Here is a 17,949-nt window from a genome sequence, read left to right as displayed (position 1 = left end):
TGTAAGATTCGCTCCCACTGGGGGTTGAACCTGGAACTAGAGGTGCGCATGCTGTCCCTGCGTGTGCGTGGGAAGCAGGGGAGCAGCGCAAGCGCAGCAAACGTGGAGGGGAGCGGCGTAGCAGGGAAGCGCTTGGAGTATCGGGGAGGGGAGGGGAGGGGAGGGTGTACTTAATGACACAGGGTTTATACTGGTTCGGGCAACGTACTCTACGTTCAGTTTGAGTCGGTCAGACAGATAGATAGATAGGATTTAGCGTCAGATGGTCTCTGAGTTATCTTTAGGCACGAAGTCTTCTAGAAAAAAGCAAACACATTCATCATAAGGTGAAGTGTGCCCACTTAGTCTCCGAGCTTGATAGTAGATGACGTAGTCATTTGGTGCCAGGGTCTAAAGTAGCAGAATAGAGGATCAGCCGAGCAGGCAGCCAGAAAAATCAAAATTTTTTGTCGGTTTGCCATCAGAAATAATTTTTCTGTCGGTCTTACACGCACAGAAAAATCACGTTCACCCATATTAAAACTAATTTTCTTTGTGTGGAGATGGCTGATGGCTGACTGGAGCATTTGTCAGCGAGTATGGCTAATGCATCCGCAGTTGTATTTCCGCTTTTCCTGAGAATTCGTACAAAATCCTGATGAATTTATGCGTTTTCAAACAGATCACAACACAGTTTCAGCATAAAAAGTTATGACAGATGTCATTTGCAATTTCATTGCTCGTTGCTGCCATTAGCAAATGTGCTGGCGTACTAGGATAGCACTATAGTATAGCAGACTGGCAGTTCGAAAAAGCGCGCGCGGGCTTCTCCTTGGCAGGCTGGATGCCGCCGCCGCCGCCGCGGTTGGCGCGAAACCCCGCCGCCGTCCTCCACGCGGCGCTCCTCAGGGCCTCCTCCTCTGCCGCCTGCCGCCTGCCTCCCCGCATCTCCTTCAACTCCCTGCTCGCGGCCGCCGCGTCCTCCCCCGACACGCGCCTCCGCGCGCTCGCGCTCCCAGCCCTCGCGCTCGCCCACGCCTCCGGCCGCGTGCCCCTCGACTCGTACGCCCTCTGCTCCGCGCTCCGCTCCACGCCCACTGCCGCGGAGACGCTCCACGCGCTCGCGGCCAAGTCCGGCTGGCTCGGCAGCGTCTTCGTGTCATGCGCGCTCGCCGCGTCCTACGGCGGGTCCGGCCGGTACCTGGACGCCCGGAGGCTGTTCGACGAAAGTCCCGCCAAGAACGGCGTCTTCGGGAACGCCGTTCTCGCTGCTTACGTGGGCGCGGCCAAGTGGGCGCCCGTGCTGGGGTTCGCGAGGAGGTTCTCAGAGCTACGGCTGCAGGTCGACGGGTACACGATGACGGCTGTTGTGCGGGCATGCGGTGAGGTGGCAAACACTGATCTTGGCGTCGAGGCGCACGGGCATGCGATCAGGAGGTTGGGAGGTATAGAGGTGGACGTGTTCTTGGTCAGCGCGTTTGTGGACATGTATGCCAAGTGCGGGCTTATCAGCCAAGCGGAGCTTGTGTTTGGCCTTGCACAGCAGGAGAGTCGTGGCAGAGGTGACGTTGTGCTGTGGACGGCCATGTTGAATGCCTATGCACGGCATGGACAGTGCAAGGAGGTTATCCGGATGTATGACCTGATGGTGGCTTCTGGTGTCTATCCGGATGAATTGGCCATATTAGCTGTGCTCTCAGCTTGCCAGCACGCTGGGGAGGTGGTCAAGGGGCTCAACTACTTTGAATCCATGCACACAGATTATGGGTTGGTGCCCACACCAGAGCACTACGGTTGTGTGGTCAACATGCTGTGCCGTGCAGGGGAAGTGACCAAGGCGTGGGAAATTGCCACCAAGGATGGCTGTGATCGTGCAATCGGCGTGTCAACATGGGGGGCACTGCTCAGTGCTTGCCAGGCGTGTTTAAATGTTGAGGTCGGGAGAATGGCAGCTCAGAAGGCAATCGAATTAGACCCTACCAATGTTGGAATTTACATTGAGCTGTCAAATTTGTATGCAAGGGCTTGCTTGTGGGACGATATTGGCCAGCTGCGGGAGGTGATGATGGAGAAAGGGTTGGAAAAGGATGTTGGATGTACTTGGGTTGAGCTTGGTTCATGAAAGAACTTGAAAATGCTTCATGTTGATGTATGATCCAACCATTATGATTGGAGTTGTGGGAGGCTATTTCATGTTTGGATAACCTGCCACATCCATAGAAACCAACCTTTTCTGGGACAAAAATTGGAAGCACAATCTTTCTTTGCAGTCGAAATTAAGATAACCATGGAGGAATTGTAATTGAGATCAACAGTTGCCACATTTTCTTCATGTCTGAGGTAAATTGAGATGTATCACTGACTCACTGTGCAACAATGCACTTACAATCATAACAAGTTGCCAACTGCATTGTTTCGTGTAAATAAGATACCATCATTGCGCTGTGACAAGTAGACATAATGCTATGCATTTTTATTTTTGACGCATTGCCGTGATTTTTTTCTGATTGGAACATGATGCCCTGGTCTGATAGTTTTATATTTGTAATAAAGTGAATCTAAGGTTAGCATGGTTGCTGCTATGTGTGCTCATACTGGAACATGTTTGTTCCTAATCTGTATGCTCCTACCTGCAATTTTTATCTTTGAAGTGGCTCTTACATTCCATAGATTAGTCCCACCACATCAAAACTGAAAAACCGGTGATTGCTACAGTAACCAATACCTTTTCTTTTAAATGCATTAAAATTGTACTGAATCGCCTAGACGAAACTAGTACCAAAAGTCGGCCACCCAGCCTGAATGATTAAAATGAGTTACTATTCTTTTGAGAAAGAAATGAGCAGACACATATGGAATTGAGTATCTTTGATTTTAAGCAGTGTCAACTTGAACCGATGACCTTTCAAAGCTCTCTCTTGCTCTACCATTAGGTGTTCCTGGAAGGGTTATTCTTTTTCTAACAATCGATATAGTTTAAATTTTGGCAATGGAAGAGAGACAACCATAACTCTGGCATATATCAGAACTGAATTATGTGGATGCACTGTCCGGCTACTAATGCTATACTTAGCAACTCGTGTTCCATGGATCTGAAAATATTGATACCCAAGGGACAAGAAAGAAGCAGCACCAGGAATCTCTCTTTTGGCAGATAAAGCATGGTTATTCAATTCGTCTTGCGCAAGCAAGAAAGCATATGCATGTGCCAAAGCATGTCAATTATGACTCTAAAGTGAGGTTTGGAACTTTAGATCACTGTTAAATGAGTCCAGTTCTATTTGGGAACCTTGCAATTTTCCAGAAATCAGCTATTCACCTTCCTTGCGCTGAGGAGAGACACTCAGTTGGACCATATTTTTACTATGCTGGAAAAATTTGTGGATAACGTTCTCACTGTTGCAGGAAACCCAGAAAAGGCCAGGCCGGCAACCTTACCCGAAATGATACCTACAGCTTCAGAAGCAGGCCAACCCTAACTTCAGTTCCAGGACAGGAATCGAATTGGAGGGGGGCAGAAACAACCTTGGTATGATAACAAGGAAAGAAATGCATTCCAAGCTTGCACTCCTTTTGTTCTGTGGAACTATATAAGCACTCAGTCTCAGGTACCCTTGCTTCTTGTGAGCACACGCACGCACGCCCTGATCAATCACCCTGCTGTTGGACCAAAGATGGGTCTTAACTTCAGTGTCTTGAACAAATTCGGTAATTTTCCCTCAAGCATTCCTTTATTTGTTTGTGGTATGATGCAATATGCGTGAGGGATCTACCTAAAGAAGTTGGGGACTATGTTTCATTTTAGAAGGGGAATTGACAGTTTGTGCTCTCGTTCTCAGGAGTCCCAGGGCTGAGCGCGGCAACTACCAAGCAAGTTTATGAACGGCATTTTGCAAACAAGGACACTAAGGAGTTCAAAGATTTCCATATTGCTTACGTCGAGTTCTGCAAGTGGGTGTCTTTTCTATTCTGTTGTTTTCCACTCCTGCCCTAGCACTTCATCACAAAATTAAAAGACTTCCTCGCTCCCTGCAGGTATTTCAACACGGTAATGCCCGGTCAGGATTTCGACACTCCATCAACTACGGAGATTCAGGTAATAATCAATCCAAAGTCCATACGTTTCTGTGGGGAATATTATGTATATATTTACAGAGTAGTAGTCCCATGTGTAAACGTCCTGCATGGAATGCATATAGTAGCTAGACTAGCATCTCAACGCACATGGCATGCATGCGTTGCAACGCAGAAATTTTTTGAGGACGAGTGGAAGCCGGAGAAGAACGAGGAAGAGAGGAAGAGACTGTTCCTCGAGTTCATGAGGAAGAACGTGAGGGAAGCGAAGGTGGACGACAGCCTCTTCATCGCGGCCGGGCTGGCGGTGCCGGTGGCGGCCATCGTGGGCAAGAGGGCCAGCGGGCACATCCCCTACGTGAAGAGCGTGAGGCTGGACCTGGTCCCCAACGTCGTGTTCGTGCCGTTCGTGACGCTGCTCGGCATCGTCGGCGCCACTGCGTGGCAGATGGGCAACAAGAGCGCTGCCGCCAAGGAAGATGAGGAGGTGAACGAGGAGGAGAAGAAGACCAGTAAGCGCGCGGCGGAGCAGCAGAAGGAGCAAAGCAAGGCGCCTTGACTTGTTTATGTATATGTATATGATCTCTTGACTGATGAGTGCGCTTGAAAATAACATGCATGCATGGATGACTGATCATCACCCACTCGCTCATCAATAGCCAAGGGATTTATTTATTGTTTGATGAAGCATTTTTATGGTGCACAGCAGCATAAATAATGGATCTATCTCATGGGTACAAAATGTAAAGTTGGGCTTTAATTATACATATTTTATGTTCCTTCTGCTTGTGTCGTCATTAACACGAGTGTTTTGAGCGACATGCATGTTCTGGCTGGCAAAAGCTGACAAGTTATTACGGGTTGAAGCAAGAGACAGTTGAGACACCTTGCAGAATAGCAAAGGTAGCCCAACCCGATTGCAAATCAAAGAACAATCCATGTCTTGGACAACACTTCACTTCATAAATTATATCATTCCTGGCTGATCGACAAGTTATATATAGAGGCACTTAGGCAGGTTTATATGTGCACAAAGGAGAAAGATAAATTCACTACAGCCTCAAATTCACATCAGAAAAGTGCTCAAATTCACTAGACCCTCTGCTCAAAGAGCCAGATCTACATGTGCACTTTTGGCTTGTTTTGTTGGAGCCTTGGCTTGAGAGCCCTAGAAACTGTTTGATACCGCTTATGACTAAAATAAGTTGAAATTAAAAGTCAAATCGTACATTTTTCAGTTTTTTTCCTCCTTAGTACATCACCCATTATACTTAAACTCACAGAAGCTAGGCCATACCAGCTTACTAAGCCTATATGGACTAGTTTAGCCCCCTGAATGGTTGCATGCCCTGATTGTGAACAATGTTTTATTTATTTTTGGTAGAACTTCTCTTTATTCCAATCCCATCATTGGACAAACTATCTTTTATCCCCCCAAAAAATTAAATAATGGTTCTAGAATATCACTCTAAACTCAGTTGAATGAACATGCGTAAGCATGGACTATGACATGTACACAATATAAACTAAATGATTAAAAATGTATATTTGTATTGATTAAGCTACCATAAGAGCATCTCTAACATCTACGCCGTCAACAAAATAATGTTCTATTTGGATGCACATAACTAATTGTTAGCCAGCTAATTTTTAACCCAAATTAGCTCTAGCTTGTCCAAACATGGGGCTAATAAGTGAGAAAAAGCCAACTAGATGGCCAACCTCAACTAAAAGGCTAATTTTTAGCCCTAACTTGTAACTAACTTAGCTAATAAAAAATGCCCTAAGTATGACTATTTCTTTGGTCTTCATAAAAGAGGAGATGAAAGATAGCTACCAGCATACTCCAAGATCAAGCACCAAACTTTAAACACCTTAGTTTAAGAACCAAACTAACTCTAGTTAGTATTTGTTCTAACCATTGTCTATGGTTTATCTATATCTAATATCTAATATGAAAAAAAGTTATTAGCTAGAGACATCCTTAATTATAAGGGTTGGTGTAGTTTTAGTTATTATGGGGTTTATATAACAAATTATGACACTCACGCATTTTACACTTTACCTTTAAAACTTGTACTTGATCTTTTAGTTCTTTTGCTATTCGTGTTTGACAGGTATGGTTATCCAACGGTGTTCCTAGTTCCTCAGTTCTTCTCGTGTCACATGTTTTGCACTTATCTAATCTATCTCTTATCCTGAATTATAAATACGAAATTTTACTATATTTTGACTTTGCTCGGACCTTTTCATATAAATAGTGGCAAAACAGAGCACCACCGTCACTGTTTTTTCCAGCACGGAAATTTTCATTCAAAATGCGAAAGTACACTCCTGTAACAATCCACGAGACAGGAGGGAGTTTTATGAAATATTGCGATGAAGTAGGGGTGTAACCGTGATTCCTTCTATAGTTCCATTCCATCACCACCGGCTAAACTCCCCGCCCTCGATCGAGAAGACCTCACCTCGCCCTCCGCCGCCGCCGCCGTCGCCGTTTCCTCCTCCTCGCGAGTCCTAACCTCTCCACTACGGCGCGCGGTCGGATCCAGATCGGAGGTACTCCCCACTCGCCACGCTTCTTCTTCGCGTCACAAGCGATCCCAGACCCCTCGCCGGATCGGATCTCGCGCGGCGTCGGTGCCGGAGATGATGTCGTCGTCTTCGTCGGATGCGGCCGCGGCGCTGGAGCTGCAGGAGTCCGGGTGGGAGGAGCTGCGGCGGGAGGCGCGCAAGCTGGAGGGCGACCTCGACGTGAAGCTGTCCTCCTACGCGCGCCTCGCCGCGCGTTCCTCCTCCTCCGCATCCGCCTCGGGCGCCGCCTCCCCCACTGCCGACCGCTCCTCCTGGAAGTCCATGGAGTTCGAGATCCAGTCGCTGCTCGGCAAGCTGCAGGACGTCAACGACGCCATGAGCCGCTGCGCCGCCTCCAGCGCCACCACCACCTCCGTCTCCCAGAAGCTCGCGCGCCACCGCGACATCCTCCACGAGTTCACGCAGGTCCCTTCCCTCCGCTCCGCTCCGCTCCTCGCACTCTCGTTTCGTTGAACCACTGGCTAATCGCTTCAAGTGGTGGTTCGTTCGTTCGTGGAAGCAGGAGTTCAGGAGGACGAGGGGGAACCTGAGCTCCATGAGGGAGCACGCCGATCTACTCAGCTCCGTAAGAGACGACATCACCGAGTCCAAGGTTCATTTCTTCCCAGTACCACTGCAGCAATGTAGTACATGCCGTTTTCACTGTTGTATGTATTGTGCATGTCTTAACACTCTTCTGTGGAAATCCTGGCCAGGCCACCGGTGGCATGTCGCCAAGAGTGCATTTGCTCAGGGAGAGAGCTTCCATTCATGGCAGCATCAACCAGGTCTCTTCTGGAGTTAGACAAGGCTTGCGGTGCCTGTTTACATTTTGTTTAATTGTAATTTCAGTATACCACAGTTGCTTAGCTTGCCCTAGAAGAATTTAGTTTAAGAAATTAAATGTTCACCCTAAGCTGATATGAATGATGTCATGTGCGAAACTGTATGATAGAAATTTGTGGAAGCAAATGTATCTTTCACTAGCCACTGCTGCAGCAGATCCCATTTCACTCATTCTGCAATCGAGAGTGTAAAAGAATAGGCCCCTAGGAACGTTATGACTCAAGAACATTTGCACTGTGCCAATGTCTGTCAATATACATTTGTGCAGAGCTCTATCTCTGGCGCAAGGAACTAAGCTGCCTTTTTTCTTGTTGGATTCCAGATTGATGAGGTAATTGGCCAAGCTCAAAGCACAAGAGTAGCTCTTTCCAATCAGAGGGCCTTGTTTGGAGATGTTCAAGGAAAAGTCAAGCAGTTGGGCGAAAAGTTCCCCATAATCAGAGGTCTTCTTGGTAATATTTTGATCCCTTCTTTGCATGCTGCAGCACTGGGTTTTTTTTTTTGGTTGTTATGCTATGATGCAACTGTATTAGTCACTGCTGTGTGATATTTTTTCCCATGGACTCCCTGCAGCCACTGTGTTGCTACATCCATATAATTATGCCTATCCGTCCTTGCAGGCGCCATTAAGCGGAAGAAATCAAAGGACGCTATAATTCTTTCAGCAGTGATCGCGGCCTGCACCATCTTTTTGATTATTTACTGGCTTTCAAAATGATGCGTTCTCACCTGAAAGAAACTTCCAAGATCTCCCTTCTTGGCCCGGATTAGCTGATAATATCAGATAGTGTATCAGCACTGAGAAAGATGGAACGAGAGACCAGTTTCTTCAGCTTTCATTGATTTGTTCGACATCTATTGTACCTTGTATGAGATTCCACATATGTAGAGAATTTTTGCTGGTTCAGTTCAGTAAATATATACACATACATGGTAACATGATGCTAATGCTTTCTGTTAGAAAAGTGCTATCTGAACGCTAAACTTTAGATGTAAATGAAAATTTGCAACATTTTTATGTTCAGAGCCAGCATATTTCAAATTAATTAGTTGAAATGACGGCGTGGAATCCATCCATCAAGACTAGCAATTATACCCTGCTCTCCTCAGCCATTAACACCTGAACAACTGATATGAATGGGGAATTTAGCTGACAATCAAATGCCTTGAATCATTAAAACGATCGATATCAACAAGTATAGTTTGGTACATATTGGCATAAGCTGCTTCAATACACTGTTAACAGCTTTTGTGATGAATAATTAGCCTTGCCTTTTAACTCTATATATAAAAAAAACTATGTACACCCAAAGTCACAAGTTTGCGACAAACTGGTTGAGCTGGAAAGACCCATCTCAAACCCAAAGTAAGAAGAGAAACCCAAAGTCAGAAACTCGGCCACCAAATTCGCTTGGATAAGAGGACCACATTGTCTTGAGATGAAGACTGATCCAGGCCATCTCAACAAAACTCATCGTTGTGTTAAAATATGGTGACCGCATTGCTGATGGCAGGAGAAAGACAAAAACAAAAAGCCAGGTCCTTTAGGGCCTATTTGGCAGGGCTCCGGCTCCTCTGGAGGAGCTGAAGCCGTTCTAGAAAACGTTTGGCAAAACGGCTCCTTCGCACTAGACGACGTGAACCCACAGCAAGGAGCCGCGCGAAGCTCATTTTTTAGACTTCTCCTGTGCAGGCAAAAAATGGCTCCGGCTCTTGATTGGCTCCCCATGCGGAGCCCTTTCCAAAACAGGCGTTTGGCACAGCTTTAGCAAGAGCCGGAGCTGAAGCCCCTGCAGGAGCCCTGCCAAAGAGGCTCTTAATCAGACCCCAAGGGTAGAGCTACTCTGACAAAAGAGTAACAAAGTGCCCCTGTGAAAACGTAGCTGTCAACTCGGTCAAGAATTCCACCTGCATTGTAGCATTGTGTCACAATCATGCATGAAGTATGAAATACTGATAGAACATGAATACAATGCGGCTATGCATTTCTCCACTTCTATGATATATATTTTCTCCAAGGATGATTATTTCAATGCAGTACAAGCAGTGTAGAGAAGGGCATAGGGGAGATTAACACTGCTTACCATGTCCAGGAATGAGTGATCCAGAGTCCTTCACACCAGCATCACGCTTAATCAGAGATTCAACAAGATCCCCAAATAATGAACCCAAAAAGATCAGGATTCCATAAGCTGTAGCACTGATATCAACGAAATAGCTATTAGGCACTGAAATGAAATGTAGCCCAAATATTTTCCATTCGCAAACAAGGGAGTGCAGTATTGCCATCTATATGTTGCAACTTTGAAGAAAATGATAAAATTATGATAGGCTGCAAGTCCTTTCAGGATAATCAAGTCCAAAGTCTAATAAGAACATAATATAGTTTTCCTTTTTGGTTTTGCTCTTGATGTGCTAGATGGCACTTCAACAATAATAGTAGAAATTCCAGAAGTCACACCTCAACAGCGATCTTGGCCAGCGTAAGACAGTTGACAGCAGCACAGTGGTAAGTATACAGCCAGCTAGACCAGCTAAAGCACCCTCCAAGGTCTTCTTAGGGCTTATGTTAGTCAAAGGAGTATGACCAAATGCCTGAAACAACGAATAAATAACATGGTCACATGGTACTCCTTTCAACTACTAAACTGTAGACTTAACTCACCACACGTTATACCAATAAATTAACTGGGCACTGCATAAAGCAGGTATCAGTTGAGTGCAGCTAGTCTTAAGGTGAAGCTTCAATGGTTCACCTTACACCATGAACCACATGGTTTCTTGGCATCATAATTCATGAGCAACAGGCCTTATTTCAGAAAGTGTCTTAAAGTATACAGATAACAGATACTTGCTATAACTAAAATAATGAGCTACAAGAACCCAAACAACTACACTTGTTTCTTAGTCCAATATTACACTGGTGCACTGGTAAAAGTAAACACATGGTGTTATGCAGCACAAAATAAATAACATCAACAACGCCTTTAGTCCCACGCAAGTTGGGTACTCTAGATATGGAACTCAACACTAGAAAGAAATAAAAAAGAAAATAAAATGTGTTAATTAAAGAGCATACCCTTCCAAAAAGGAAAGCAAATGTATCAGCAGCAATGATGCTACTAATTGCCATCAAGGTTGCTACAAGTCCAACTGTCCACTGAGCTTGTCCACCAAGAAGAATGGGCCAACTGTATGCTATACCTGGCAAAACACACTGTATATTAGGGGAGGGCCTTACAGGTAGCAAAGAAATAGATACACTAGAACCATATGACCTTGTAAGGACTTAGATAATAAAAATATCCTTGTAACTAACCAAGACAACAGGAAGACTAATTAGATGGGCACAGGCCAATATAGTTAGCACACACATTATTTGTATCAACAGTAGCAAACTAAAGAGCACAAGGGCTGGCAGAGCAAAAAAGACGATCCAACCAAGAAACTTACTTGTATTTAAGGCAGGGGCAGCTAGTCCCGAACGAAGCTTAACCCAGAAAGAAGGTAGATAGCCGCAATAAAATAACCCAAAAACCGAACTAGTTAGCTGAGCAAAACGAGGATTTCCTCTTTGTAAAAGCAATGATATTGCAATAACAAATGCAGAAAACGTCACAGTAACATCCATGTGTCCATAGTACCTAGGAAAATAGACAGGTGAAATATCAGAAATCAAAGCTACGGTCATATTTACATGAAATAACAGCTGAATATGTAGAATTCTTAAATAGATGCATGTGGCCCATTTTCGCTCTCAGATTGAGATTGTGAATCCTTAGCAGTATCACCATGATATATCTACAATCCCCTGCCTATCTTGTTGAAACTAACTAATGAACTTCAAAGAGGTTCTGTGCTATTGATGTTACAAATCCTATGCAATTAAGAAGAAAATTGTAAGCTCCAAAGTCACCTAAACTCAACTATATTGTGGGGATGTTAGAACAAGCATTATTCCTTGAAATTTTCCTTACTGCATTCAGGAATGAGAATATAATCCCAATATCCTCAACCCGAAATTTTAATAATCACACCAGCAGATTACTCAATTTCACAGGCTGAAAAGTTATAAGGCTAATTTTTTTTCAATGTAGCTGATGAACTAGCTTCAATTCATTTTTCATGTTCTATTTGTCAGAGCAGTTTTTCCACTGCAACCAGTTCATCAAATTGTCATCAAAATTACATAGGAATAGGAATATAGGATGGTGCAATTTTTTTGCACAGCTTCCTTTCCTGGAACACTCAGATGTCAGATCCCCTCTATGACTTAAGCAGTAGGCAGCTCATAATCACATTACGCTGAAAGATGGATGCTAGTAAAATCGTAGCTAAATTACACCTCCGCTCGAAGCAAATTTTCAGCTATGAGAGAGACAGAGCACGCGCTAAAAGATAAGCAACGGAAGAAGAAACGCGATGCGCCCTTACAGCGCAAGGATGGGCATGAGAGCGCAGATGGTGGAGCACGCGCGGGACACGTAGCGCGGCGGCGGGGTCCCGCCTCCGCCGGCAGTGCCGCGGACGAGCTCGAAGTACTCCCGGGAGCCGGCAAGGACGGCGGCCGCGACGGCGGCGGCGAACACCCAGCCTCCGGCGACCACGACGCCTCCGGCGCCCACCCCGATGGCGACGCCCACGAGGACCCGCTTTTGCAGCTGCCTGGCCTTGTCGGCCTTCCTGGAGGCGGCAGTGTCCTCCCCGCCGCCGCCGCCGGCGGCGGATATGGCGGCGGCCGCGAGCAGCGGGAAGCGGCGGCGGAGGCGGAGCGGCGGCGGGGACGGCAGGAGGAAGCGGAAGCGGAGGCGGAGTGGAGGGTGCGGTCGCGGTGGGGAAGGAAGCAGGAGGAACGGGGCGTGGAGGCGGGTGGCCGCCGGCGCCGCCATGGCAGGTGGGAAGTGTGGGGGTCGGGAGCGTGCAGGACGGACTCGAGGCGGAGATTTCGAAGTGAAATGAACAGAGATTTTTTTTGTTTATTAATTTTCGCCGCTGTTTTTTAGTGGAAGTAGGAGCAGAGTACAAAGAAGGAACTTTCCTAGGAAAAAATTCTCACGGCGTGCATTGAGTTGTAGCAAATGGTATAAATTATCGTGCACAACGCATGCATATGGTAAGAAAATAGATTATTTATATACTCTATCAGAGATATATAAACAATTTTAAGACCAAATAATGAGTGTGACAAAACACTAACACACACCTCACTAACTAGTTAGTTTAATTGTTCCTTGCTTAATTTCTTACCAATTGCTATCTTGTTATATTTTCTAGTAATAAGACTTAGTTTAAAAAGACATGTATGTATATTATTGATTTCGGCTATAAATTACATGAGTTATTTTAAATATAATGATGTTTAAAAGGAATATTCTACGGTTTAAAGGGCAAGCATGCATAGACGTGATTGAGCAATTTATAATTTGGAGTGAAATTTCGAACCATATCTTTTATTTTAAGACGGAGGGAGCAACTAAGAATGCGTGCTACATTTATATCAGTATATCACCTGGTGCAGCGTTTCATTATTTGCACCAATCAGCTAGTTGTTCCTTCTACTCCCTCCAATGATTCTAGTTTTTTTTTTCTAGATACATAGATTTTACTATTTGTCTAGATATAATAAAAAATTATGTACTAAAATAGGCTAGAATGACTTTAGAACAAAAGAAATATTTGGTTTCTATCATAGAAAAGGAGTAGCTAGCTACATCTAAGAGTTGAAGATACATCCTCTCTCTATATAAGATGGTACTTACTTGCTCTCTTTATTCCAAATTATGAGACGTTTTGGCTTTTTCTAGATAAATAACTTTTTATGTACTTAGATATACTTTATGTCTAGATATATAATAAAAGCAATATAACTAGAAAAGTCAAAATGCCATATAATTTGAAATGGATGAAAACACGAGGTCAATGATAAACAATACTCCCTACGTTCCAAATTATAGTCCAGATACATCGTAAATTTACCAAAAAAAAAAGTCAAAGCGGTTTATAATTTGGAACGACGAAACCATTTAATGGACCATTTAGTGCCTAAATAACACAATTGGCCTCTATTTGCCATTTAAACATTGTCTAAAGTTGAGCAGTGTTTTCAAGTCACAAGAATCATCATGGACCAAATTGCTTTCACCAGTCGTCGTGACGATTGCGCTCCACCACTTTGAAACCTCTTCATGGTTGTGTCACTGATATGCAACCGATAGGTCGCCTAATAATGTCCATTGCTTGTTAATGTTTTTCCATAATAATGGGAAAATTATTGATTCAAATTGTTTTACATTTTGATCATCTTTACCCTTCATATTCAACTTATTTGCACTAGTTAGCTTCTTTGCTCTATGTTTGTATTAAACCTGTTCAACCAATACTTACATACCAGTTTCCACGTGCCAACAGTGAATCACAATGTAACACACACATACCGGAGATTAATCCAGGCATGAAACATTCGCGTATTGCTTACTTGAAGACAAGAAAAAACTGTGCTTGACATATATAGGCATTCACCCAATGTGAAAAATAGAACCAAAGATTATTTAGTGGTAACAACTGCCAGCATGCCTTTTCATTCAATCAATCAAACAAAAAACCACACAAATGCTTATTTGCGTGACATTACATTGGACTGCTAATATGAAGCAGTCGATGAAACTATATATCGTCGATGGATCGATTCTTCGATCGATTGACATATTTGAACAAAAACAATTAGGTTACAAAAATACCAAATTAATAGGTATACAGATAGCTCATCAGCCTGAGCTGAACGCCCATCAAATGATTGTTGCATGCGGCCAGCCGGTGACAACGACGACGTATAGATAGCTCATCCAGCCTGAGCTGAATGCCGGCCATGTCAGTCACCCGCATGTACGTGTAGAGTACGCAGCACAAGAAGATCGAAGTGCATGCAGCATGCATGCTTCAAGAAGCAGGAGGGGTGCAGCGCTTCCTGCAAGTCTCGCTGAGCGCCTTGTTCTTCTCCTTGGCGCAGGTCTTGTTGCAGGCAGCGGTGACCTCGGCCGCTTTCACCACGTAGTCCTTGTCGCACTGCTCCTCGCAGACCTTCATCGCCGGCGCGGTGATGCCCTTCTGCTCGGTGCACTTGCCCTTGCACTGGATCCTCCCGTACAGCACCAGGTTGGAGCGCTGGGAGAGCTCGCAGGACTCCTTGCAGACGACGAGGTCCATCCCCTTCCTGTCTTCGCAGAGCGTGGCGCAGAAGCTGTCTTGCATCTTCTTCGTCTCGGCCGACTCGCCGGTGGCCGCGGCGGCGGCTGCTTTCTTCTTCTTTGCCTCTGCTGTGAGTGGGGCGGACGCTAGCGCGAGGGCTAGCACCAAGAGCAGCGCGGCTGATGCCATGGTGGTCTTCATTTTCTCGCTCGGCGAGGTGGGTGTTTATTTGTTGCTGCTAGCTGTTATTGATGACAGGTTTGCTTGTTGAACTATATAACATGGTTGTTGGTTATATATATAGGACATCGATCGCAAAATGGAGACCACCGACGATGTAAGTTGTGTGGCCATGAGAGTTTGCCTCCCTACCTCTCTCTCCTCTTGGTCCTAGTTAATTGCATGTATGTATCTATCTATGTATAGATGCATGCAATTCCTAGCTAGCTCCTTCTTGGTTTTCCGATTCATTTGGGCTACCACACAAAGTCACAAAGATGTTGTTGCCATGGTATATTAGGCATGCACGCGTCTGAACATTTTTAGCAAGCAGTGGTCATACTCATTTTACATTCACTCTCTGGCCAAGATAAATGTTGTTGATGAGAATAGTAAAAATAGAGGCTGTTTTATTGATTTTTCTATTTGGGCCAGCAACCAGACACCTTGTAAAAGAATTTGGTTAGTTTTACACACATCACTACCGGACTCTTGTAGTTTGCCGAGTGTCCGAAACACTCGGCAAAATACATAAAACACTCGGCAAATGGTTCGCCGAATGTAACACTCGGCGAACAGCACTCGCCAAAATCAGTGACGGCAAAACCAACTTTGCCGAGTGTCTTTTATCGGGCACTCGGCAAAGCCTTTGCCGAGTGCCCGAGTTGAAACCGAAAAAACCCCGAAAAAATGGGATTTTTACCCAAAAAAATGGAATTTTTTTTTATCGATGGAGGCCCCCACCGGCCAGCGCCTACCCATCTCTGACATTTTTCGCGTGAATTTTATGGCTACGCGGCCGACGTGATTCGAACCCGAGACCTCCCGCTGTGCACGTACCTGCTCTACCACTACACCACGCTTTCACTTGTGTCTGGATTCCGTTTTAATTCCCAATATATTATACTAAACCGAGTGTAAATTGCATGTTTGAGGCCCTAAACGAATTCAAATAAAAAAGTTGTAAACTACAAAGTTTCATAACTTTTCGAGATCTACACTTTTAGTTTAGAAAGTTTTTCCATCCGAGGTCGTTTACAAAATTTGAATTTTAAAATTTTGAAATTCAAACACAGTTTTGCATGACAAGATGTTTTCAAATCAAAAGGTTCTAAACTACAAAGTTTCATAACTTTTCGACATCTACACTTTTAGTTTAGGAAGTTTTTCCATCCGAGGTCGTTTACAAAATTTAAATTTTAAAATTTTAAAATTCAAACACAGTTTTGCATGACAAAATGTTTTCAAATCAAAAAGTTGTCAACTACAATGTTTCATAACTTTTTGAGATCTACACTTTTAGTTTAGGAAGTTTTTCCATCCGAGGTCGTTTACAAAATTTGAATTTTAAAATTTTGAAATTCAAACACAGTTTTGCATGACAAAATGTTTTCAAATCAAAAAGTTGCCAATTACAAAGTTTCATAACTTTTCGAGATCTACAAAGTTTATTTTGGTTGTTTGGTCATCTGTTCATCCGACATGGTCGTTCTAACATTGTTCACAAATCTTATATATCTCTATTGTAGTTTCATAAACTAACAGAGAGATATGTTAGATTTGTGAACAAATTTATTTTCACTTTGTCGTATGAAGAAAAGACCAAAACAAACATTGTACATCTTGATGAGTTATACAACTTTGTAGTTGAAAACTTTTTGATTTGAATTAATTTACTGCTTCAAAATGTGCTTTGAAATTTTCTTTGCCGAGTGTAAAAAAAAATAACACTCGGCAAAGAAGCTCTTTGCCGAGTGTAAAAAAAACACTCGGCAAAGAGCCTCTTTGCCGAGTGTCAAAAAAAAAACACTCGACAAAGGCGTCTTTGCCGAGTGCAAAAAAAAAAACACTCGGCAAACCATGTGGCACTCGACAAAGAGCCGGTGTCCGGTAGTGCATCATACAACGGTGAGTCTATCTATTGTTGAAATATAATCTTTAAGAAACTCACACAGCCCACAATATTCGTTGTATATTTGTGACCACCTTCATGTAGCATAATATTTCCTTCTGCTTTCTTAGTGTGGTCTCTTCATCAAACTTAATCACGTAAGCATATGAAAGGATGCAAGAAAGCGACACTCTTCCATAACTAAAAAGAACAAAACATGAATATTTTTTCGTACGACATAATTTTTTTTTGGGTTGTCGGGCTGCCTCCTCTGCGATACCGCGAGTTCACCTCACGCTCCGCAATCATCTCCCCTGGCAATCACCCGCGGCTCACCCAAATCAATGCACTGCCACGCGCATCCTTCAGCCTGTTCGCTTGTTGGTTTCAGTCAGTCCAAACCAGCCAGCCAACAGTATTTTTTTCTCACAATAAACCAGCACCAGCCAGTTCAAACCAGCCGTGCACCGCCCTCGCCCTCGCCATCACGAGCCGTGCGCTCCTCGCAACCTCGCCACGACTCCCTGCGCCCTCTGCAACTTCGCTTTATCGCCCCTGCCCTACGCGGGGCAACTGCTGCCGCTGCCGCCGGCCCTCCATGGCCCGAGCGCCGGGTCTCCACCGCCACCGCTCCTCAAACAATGGCGTGGCGCCTCCACTCGTCGCTTTTCCCACCCCGCAGCACCACTCTGCCACCCCTCCCCGTTGGGTTCCCACCCCATGGGTAGCGCCGCCGGCGACTGGCACTCCATCCACTGCGCCACTGACTGCAGACCGCCAGCCTAGACCACGGTGGAGATGGATTTGACCGTGTGCATCATCCTGGTGAGGAGGAACACTTGCCCGTCGCACGCTGCTATGGTCCATTGCAAGTGCCGTTGCACACTGCGTGTGCCGTCCTCCAGAGCAAACAAAATCAAGATCGATCGGAATCAACTGTGAGTTTGTACCCCCCAACCTTGTTCTTCCTACTCGATTGATTTGGGGTTGGGTTTGGGTTTTGGACTTTGTAACTTCGCACAGGTTTCGAAAGGAGCACTAGGCTCGTGGCCAGGTCAGGTCGCCCACTCGCCCTCCAGAGCGAGGATGTCAAGCTGGTCGCTGTCAACGACCCTTTCATTGCCACGGATTACATGGTTTTGCCTTGCAATTTTTTTCTCCTGTTCCCTCGATTGCTCCTG

The 17,949-nt window shown here is 44.8% G+C and overlaps 5 protein-coding genes across 5 annotated transcripts; 3 read left to right on the top strand and 2 right to left on the bottom strand.

Annotated features, from left to right (window-relative positions):
• Nucleotides 1–244: 244 nt before the first annotated feature.
• LOC136462536 (pentatricopeptide repeat-containing protein At1g18485-like) lies at nucleotides 245–2,101 on the top strand. The gene has a single exon (XM_066461633.1). It carries the CDS (start codon nucleotides 824–826, stop codon nucleotides 2,099–2,101), a length of 1,278 nt encoding a protein of 425 aa, XP_066317730.1. The 5' UTR covers nucleotides 245–823.
• A 1,454-nt stretch (nucleotides 2,102–3,555) lies between these two features.
• LOC136462537 (uncharacterized) lies at nucleotides 3,556–4,854 on the top strand. The gene is made up of 4 exons (XM_066461634.1): nucleotides 3,556–3,687; nucleotides 3,819–3,930; nucleotides 4,015–4,075; nucleotides 4,229–4,854. Exons 1-4 carry the CDS (start codon nucleotides 3,654–3,656, stop codon nucleotides 4,610–4,612), a joined length of 591 nt encoding a protein of 196 aa, XP_066317731.1. The 5' UTR covers nucleotides 3,556–3,653; the 3' UTR covers nucleotides 4,613–4,854.
• Nucleotides 4,855–6,457: 1,603 nt separating this feature from the next.
• LOC136462535 (Golgi SNAP receptor complex member 1-2-like) lies at nucleotides 6,458–8,412 on the top strand. The gene is made up of 5 exons (XM_066461632.1): nucleotides 6,458–7,053; nucleotides 7,151–7,240; nucleotides 7,344–7,415; nucleotides 7,796–7,925; nucleotides 8,094–8,412. Exons 1-5 carry the CDS (start codon nucleotides 6,703–6,705, stop codon nucleotides 8,189–8,191), a joined length of 741 nt encoding a protein of 246 aa, XP_066317729.1. The 5' UTR covers nucleotides 6,458–6,702; the 3' UTR covers nucleotides 8,192–8,412.
• A 216-nt stretch (nucleotides 8,413–8,628) lies between these two features.
• LOC136462534 (phosphatidate cytidylyltransferase 4, chloroplastic-like) lies at nucleotides 8,629–12,418 on the bottom strand. Its single transcript, XM_066461631.1, has 6 exons — nucleotides 11,908–12,418; nucleotides 10,927–11,117; nucleotides 10,553–10,677; nucleotides 9,935–10,068; nucleotides 9,558–9,673; nucleotides 8,629–9,381 (listed from the first exon to the last, which is right to left on the bottom strand). The coding sequence occupies exons 1-6, from the start codon at nucleotides 12,360–12,362 to the stop codon at nucleotides 9,290–9,292; spliced, it is 1,113 nt and encodes a 370-aa protein (XP_066317728.1). The 5' UTR covers nucleotides 12,363–12,418; the 3' UTR covers nucleotides 8,629–9,289.
• A 1,599-nt stretch (nucleotides 12,419–14,017) lies between these two features.
• Nucleotides 14,018–14,920, bottom strand: LOC136462533 (uncharacterized). The gene has a single exon (XM_066461630.1). It carries the CDS (start codon nucleotides 14,857–14,859, stop codon nucleotides 14,410–14,412), a length of 450 nt encoding a protein of 149 aa, XP_066317727.1. The 5' UTR covers nucleotides 14,860–14,920; the 3' UTR covers nucleotides 14,018–14,409.
• Nucleotides 14,921–17,949: the final 3,029 nt, after the last annotated feature.

Source organism: Miscanthus floridulus, chromosome 7 (genome assembly GCF_019320115.1).
Source record: "Miscanthus floridulus cultivar M001 chromosome 7, ASM1932011v1, whole genome shotgun sequence".
NCBI classification, from domain to species: domain Eukaryota; kingdom Viridiplantae; phylum Streptophyta; class Magnoliopsida; order Poales; family Poaceae; genus Miscanthus; species Miscanthus floridulus.
The sequence above is the reverse complement of the archived record's forward strand: the minus strand, read 5'-3'. Positions and strand labels throughout refer to the sequence as shown.